Source organism: Charadrius vociferus, unplaced genomic scaffold (genome assembly GCF_000708025.1).
Source record: "Charadrius vociferus isolate BGI_N301 unplaced genomic scaffold, ASM70802v2 scaffold385, whole genome shotgun sequence".
NCBI lineage: Eukaryota > Metazoa > Chordata > Aves > Charadriiformes > Charadriidae > Charadrius > Charadrius vociferus.
In genome coordinates, this window is record NW_009648925.1 from 2,024,027 (window position 1) to 2,030,896 (window position 6,870).

Sequence of the window (6,870 nt, forward strand, 5' to 3'; positions counted from 1 at the left end):
AGTTGCAAATGTGGTGGTTGAGTTTGACCGTCTTTGGAGGAGCAAATGCATGTTCCTAATCTGCCCTCTCCCCTGATGGTCACATATCAGAGGGAGGTGTTTTAAAGAGGATTGGGATGTCTGCTTCTCCGTACTCAGCAGACAAGTTGCTTTTGCTGGTTGTCTGGGCTGGGAAGGGCCCCAAAACACCGTTTTCTCGTCAGGCATATAATACCTTGTTTTTCAGAGCTTGTAGTATGAATTCTGTATGCTTCCCAGCACACTTTCTTTTTTTGGCTTGTTCTTCGACCTGTAATGAATAATGTTCTTTCTAACGATGAGAGCGATTATGTCATGCATCAGGATACCCTATGGGTTGAGAATGGAAGATTTTATTTTTTTAAAAAAGTCACAAAAAGGAAGTAGGAAGTCACAATTTCAATAATGAGGACCATGATGGTGCTTTTTAGTTTGTTCAGCAGGGATTTAATTTTTGATGGAAACTGCAGCGGGGAGGATGGTAATTGATTGCCCTGTTGAGCTGAGGTTCTTGAGAAGATTAATCACTGGTGTTCTACTGACGGTGCCTTTTTCTAAGGGCTGTATGCACATGAGATCTGTTGGGCAATTTGCTTGCGTTTCCTTTTTACTGCTTTGACAGACCAATAATGGTAACTCTTACCAAACTTCAGTCTCAGTCATTGGTATGTCACGATTACAAGGGCATTATCTGGATTGCAAGTCACTCTTCAGAGTGTACATGTGGTCTTTTCTTCTGAGGTTGTCACCAGCATTGTAGTGCTGGCTGCAGCAGGTACTGACTCTCCAAACAGCTGAGATGACATAACTAGCTTGAGCAAGAAGTTCTGCAATGGATAGCTCATTTCCTTCCCTTTGTTTCACTGAGCTGTTTGAAGCTTTTTTACTGAAGCTTTCCCTGCAGTCTGGGTGACAGGAAAGACTTTTCTCCTGACATCTTTATGTTTAAATAAGCAAGTGTGTATATAAACTTGGCAGTATTCGGGTAAAGGAGGCTATGCCTTACACCTGGTTATCAAAAATTAAAGGTAGCTTGATTATTTGTGGACTCTTCCAAAGAAATGCTTGAAATGTTACTTTTCAGTATGGCTTTGCGTCAGTCTTCAAAGACTTAATACTGTTGATTTTTCCTTTGGCAGCAGCTTAGATCAGATTTAGACCTAAACCGGTTTACCTGTATAAAAACGTTAACACTTTATCTTGATGTTTGTATATGTATTTTCGCAAAGCAATTGCGCTTAATGTTGATTACCAAAAATTGACTCTAATGTTTTAGAGGGTAGCAGACCGGCTATATGGTGTCTATAAAGTCCATGGCAACTATGGAAGAGTATTCAGGTAAGAGGTCATCTATTTTATTAAATATGTACATAGGAAGAGAGGGGTGTGTGTGTATATATAGAGAGAGAGACAGAGAGGGAGAAGGGAATTTATTGGTTATGTTCTTACACTTTTGAAAATTATATCCAAAACATCTAAATGTCTGCCTTGAAAAACTTCATATTGCAGTTCTAATGAGATTTCTGTGTTGGATATCGCGATCTCTGGATCTGGCGACCTTAGTCTCAAGTGGAAGACTTTAGCTTTTTGTTTTGTGTTCCACACCTTTGGGGCATTTGTTGTTGCATTGGCATTGTGTTTCTTCAGAAAGTGACTTATTACCTATTTTCATGCATTTGTCTCTGAAAAGCTTCTGGGTACTTTTAAGGGTTAAAAATCAACAACTATATCTCTCCAGTTTTAGTACCTTTAAGTGAATTTGCCAATCCTTTTTTGATTTATATGAGTGAATTGCATGCTCAAGTTTTCCATCTCACTGGAGAATTAAAGAATCTAAACTTCTGGTTAAGGGAAACCTCCTGCTTCTACACACTGTTCAAGTGCTAAATTTAATTCTCTGGGTTAATGGATTGCAGATGTCTTTCTCATTGGGGGTTTTAAAGTGAAATTAGGTGTAGTTCTGTAATAACACAAAGACAAACAAATGTCAACATCAGCAGAGTGGAATGTTTATGAAAAAGTGAAGGACAGAATAGATGCATTAGACATAAATGATGTGAAATATAAGGGGACCCCCTCCTTTTTTTCTTGTAAAAAGAGCTGTGGATGTAGTTCTTGTAGTGAAGAAACCTCATAAGGTTTCACAAAGCTGAGAATACAATTAAAATTGCAGTGTACATACTTGGATGTCCAGAACAAGTCTCTTGCTATCTTTATTTTAGCTCTGTTTCCTTTTTTTATCTAAATGATCTCCCTAATGTGAATAGATAGTTGCAGTAATGAGGTGGGTGTAAGTTGATATTTTTTCAGTGAATAAAACTAAACAGCAGTGTATTATAACAACATAGAGCAAACGGTTTCAGGAGCAGTAAAATGCTTACAAATGTCAAATCCCACCTTCTGCTTTTTGGAATGAGAGGCTTCTATCTGTGTTGTGAGTCTGGAAAGCTTACTTTCTTCTTGATGAGCATGTTAGACCAAACTCTGTTTTAGAAAATTCCCCTTCCCTTGCCTCCCTCTGCCCTCCCCCCGGTTTCTTTTAAGTTCTGGTATCTTCTTTTTTATTTTTTTTTTTATTGAGTTGTAGCTATTTAAACAAGACTCTTTCTGTTAAAAACCAATCCCAAACAAAGTGTATTTGTGAGGATGAGTTTAGGTGGCAGGGACAATTGTTTAACAGAGTGCCATAAATAGCCTTGCCGCATTGTCAGTGTTGCTGCTTAGAGGAAGAAAACAGTTTGGCCAACTCTAACTTTGAGGCAGTTTCTACTCGGGTGTCACCTGGAAAGAAACTATATACAGGATGCAGCTTATTAACTTCCCTTACCCTTCATGTGCGATGTTGTTTCTCGTTTGTTTTTCCTACAGTGAGTGGAGTGCAATAGAAAAGGAGATGGGGGATGGGTTGCAGAGTGCTGGCCACCACATGGATGTGTAAGTACTGACTGAATATCTGATAGTTTGATGTAAGCCAGATGTAGAACTCTCCCTCTTTCCTCTCTTTTCCCTCAACCCCAAAGTACATGCGAGTAGAGGACTGAGAAAGTTGGGGGTTGTGTTGTTTTTAGGTATACAGTGTTTCTGTGACTTGGATGCAGGCACAATTTTAGCATCCATGTACTGTATTAAGTAGCTCAAAAGGTCTCAGGAGAACCAGAGGGGTTTCTTTTTTTATTATTATTTTGAAATTGTAGAAGTGTTTGGAATTCTTCCAGTTTTTCTTTTAAGCTACTATGCCAGAAACTGGTGGAATACAACTTTAATGTACTGCAGACCTGATGAGATCCATTTGGTTTTGATAGCAGCATTTTGTACCACGCAGTAGATGGTACACAGATTTGGACTTAATTACAGAAAGTTAAGAAATTTAATTAATCGGCACCAAAACTGTAGTGGATTCTTGAAACAAATGCTGACTGGATGTAATAAAGTAGAGAATCCTCCCTCTTTGCATCTTTCGAGTCAGTTGGCAGAATACACAAAACAGCCTTCAAAATAAGAGTCTAGCACTTCAGAGTGCTGACAGAAGTGGTGTTCTAGGCTCATTTCTGCTTTTCAGGTGATCATATATAGTAAGTGAAACAGTATCATTCCTCATTGCTCTGATTTTTCTTCTGTAATTGCGCGGTACAGATAAGTAACAACTCCAGCAAGAGGTGGAAGCTGTCCGATACTTCTTTGTGCGATATTTTTCTCTGTGGGAGTTATTAGTTTTAGTTTACAGTGCATATTTGCTTATGTACTACCTCCTGATTGTAATTGGTGTTATGCCTTGTCAAGTGGAAGGGTTTGAAGAACTATGCCACAGTCTGCCCTCAGCTTTTTCAGAATAATTCTGGTATTACCAGATCTAACATGGTGGCTTGCAACCAAAACCAGCTATAATATTTTTTTTAGGCAGAGGGCTTCGCTAAGAATAAAGGAATGGAGAATGCATTCTGCTTTCAGAAGACAATAATTAAAGTAGAGGTGGAATACAGCGTTAAGCACCTACTATAGTATGCAGAAATTGGAAGAGATTATGAAAACAAATAATATAGAGGAGTTACGGAGGCACAAGTAGGTTTTCAGTGCTTCAGATACGGTGCATTAAGATGTCAAACACCTAGAAATGTGTAACCAACTAAAAGTGGGTCTCACTTCCCAGTCAGCAGGCTTGAACCCTCCCAACATATCTGAGATGTTTAAGGTTTCAGTCTGTGACACAGTTAGGGTTAAAGATCCAGAGTAATGGCAGTGAGTTCCTGAGTAACTTTAGTCATTGCATGAAGTCTGAGGTAGCTTTCATTATCTGTCACTTCTGCTCTGACACTCAGGTACAACAATAATCTCTTGATGACAATCAAGCAAGAAGCAGCAGCTGTGAGATTCAGGAACTCATTCAGTGACCCATGTGGTCTCCTACCAGTAAGGATCATATCTGTGATCTCTTGAAAGTATAACTTACCAGTCCAGTTACCATTCCCATAACATTAGACAGGAGTTTATTGCAACAGAAAGCTGCTTCAAGAAGGTTGCCTAATATAGATGTTAAACTTCAAGGGTAATTTAATTATTCTCTATCTACCCCATATGCTGTAGTCTTTACTAGATGTTTATTTAAACTTTTGAGTTGTTATTGTTTAGTATGATCTAAAACTGCTTAATATTTGGAGAAGACATCCCAAAGCACCTCTGGGTGTGCATTGTATAACAGGATGAAGCTTGCTAAAGTGATAGAAAACAACAGAGTATGCTGAGAAAGCTCGAGTGAAAGGCTGTAATTCTATAATTTAAAAGATGAAAGAAAAAAATGCCTGACCTTTGACTTCTGTCTCTCATGCTATTAATGAGTGATCCTTTATATCTGTATCAACTAGACTGTCATTACAGGTGGAAAGTGTCTAAGCTAAAACGGGTTCAGTTGATGATTCCCATGAAAAGTGGGAACATATTAGGTTCCTTTACTGCAGTGTTTCTCCTTAAGATTTTCTCTGGTCTGGCTACATGCTTAGGACAAACCAGTATTTAAACTTCAGCTTAGGCAGTCGGAAATATAGCTTGTCTTACTATATTTTTTTTTTCCAAATCAAACTTAAGTGTAATTATCAAAACTCTGTCTATGTAAGCAGGGTTTTTGTTTGGTGGGTTTTTTTGGTTTGGTTTTTTGTAGAGTTGTTCTGCTGCAGATGGGCCCTAGCACTGCTCTAAACTTAGAACTTAGTTGAAACTGAAATGTGGTCCATCTGCTGCCCTGAGAAATCTAACCACTATACTAAAATTAACGCACTTCAGAACTTAAAAATAGAGAGGGTAAGCCACTTATGACCTGTGTGGCTGCAGGATTCTTTCAGAACAAGTATAGTTTTCAACAGTTTGGACTTCTTCCTTACTTTGATTCATAATGTGAATTCTTGTTCTGCCTGTTCTTTCATCCCTTCTACTTAAACTGATCTGCTGTTGCTGGTCACTTCATTGTTACGCTTATGTATCACCAATAACTTTGGTAGGGCTTTTCCTGGGTGTGCCATGTCTTTGATTTCACAGAGCATCAAAACAACTCATCTTGCTTGCAAACTTAAAGAATTCGTACTTGAACAGATGGGCATGTCTACAGCTTTTCCTCAGGCTCCACATTCTTCCAGTTATTCTGCAAGTAGCCACTCCCTCTTTGAAGAGCCTTAGTTTGCATGCCCTATTGAGCGGCCCTGAGGATGATGATAACTTTCAGGAGTGTCTCCCTTATATTCCCAGGGGCCTCAGTGACACTGTTGATTCTTTTTGAGCATGCAGGAGGGATTTCTTGTTCTTTCTCTAGTCACATTACCAGTTCCCTTTCAGTTTGATACTCTGCCTCTTCTTCCATAGAGCCAGTTACTGGAGAGGCACAGGAAGAAAGGGGAAAAACTGAGACTTTGCAAAAACTTTTAAGCCAAGAGGTGCTGTAATTAACACTTGGGTTCCATTGTGCTGGTCACTAGACAAGCATGGACCTATCACAGAATCACAGAATGGTCAGGGTTGGAAGGGACCTCTGGAGATCATCTAGTCCAACTCCCCTGCCAGAGCAGGGTCACCTACAGCAGGTTGCACAGGACGGCGTCCAGGCGGGTTTATATGTTCACTTTAGAGAACCTGCAGCTGTGCAAGGGATTGCCACGCACTTGAGAATCCAGACTGAGTCAGCAGAATAGACTTGTGATCACTTGTGAGCATTTGTGATGGGATCTCATTCATTCTGTTTATCTGCAGTGGCACAGGCTGGCTGAAGTGGCATCCTATTTCTGTCACTGTGCCAAGTAAGATGTGCAGTTACCTCTTTGCTCTAGGCCTGTCCTTGCAAGTGTGTCCAAACACAGCATCTTGGTTACTGAGAACCTATTAAATACTGTCCAATAAGCGATATAAACTAGAAAAATAAAGTGCTTTTTTGCCATTTTTAGGAGGTATCCTAAATGACAAAACTCTTACTGAGTGCAAGAGCTGTGGAGTTGGTCCAAGCCCTTGTACTTCAGATTTCTCCCTAAAAGGCAGGTTTAAACTTCTTGTTGCTCTGAATTGATATGCCTGACTTAGAGTGGGCAAAGCAACATGATTTCAAGGAGCGGAAGGACTTAATGTCACGCACACTTAATGGTCAACGCACCACTGCGAGTTCTCTCATACTCAGGCTGAATAACGAACAATGAAAGCAGGCTTTTAAATACTGCCTCTGTGCTTTTCAGAAGGTATAATGTTCATGCTCGTATGCCTTAATGCATTAAGCCTTGCAGGATTTCTTCTGCGCCATGTCTTTTTTTTTTCTTGGTGCTGCCTATTGGCAGTCTACTGAAGAAAAGGAATATCTTTTTTTTTTTTTTTTTTTTTCCCCTT

At 39.5% G+C, this 6,870-nt stretch overlaps 1 protein-coding gene across 1 annotated transcript in view; it reads left to right on the plus strand.

The window, feature by feature from the left end:
• The window catches only part of SNX4 (sorting nexin 4), a 32,696-nt gene that overhangs the window by 20,675 nt on the left and 5,151 nt on the right, over positions 1–6,870 (plus strand). Inside the window, exons 7-8 of the mRNA XM_009887264.1 lie at positions 1,295–1,356; positions 2,887–2,952. Of these exons, the coding sequence (XP_009885566.1) occupies positions 1,295–1,356; positions 2,887–2,952 (128 nt within the window). The remainder of the gene's footprint in view (positions 1–1,294; positions 1,357–2,886; positions 2,953–6,870) is intronic.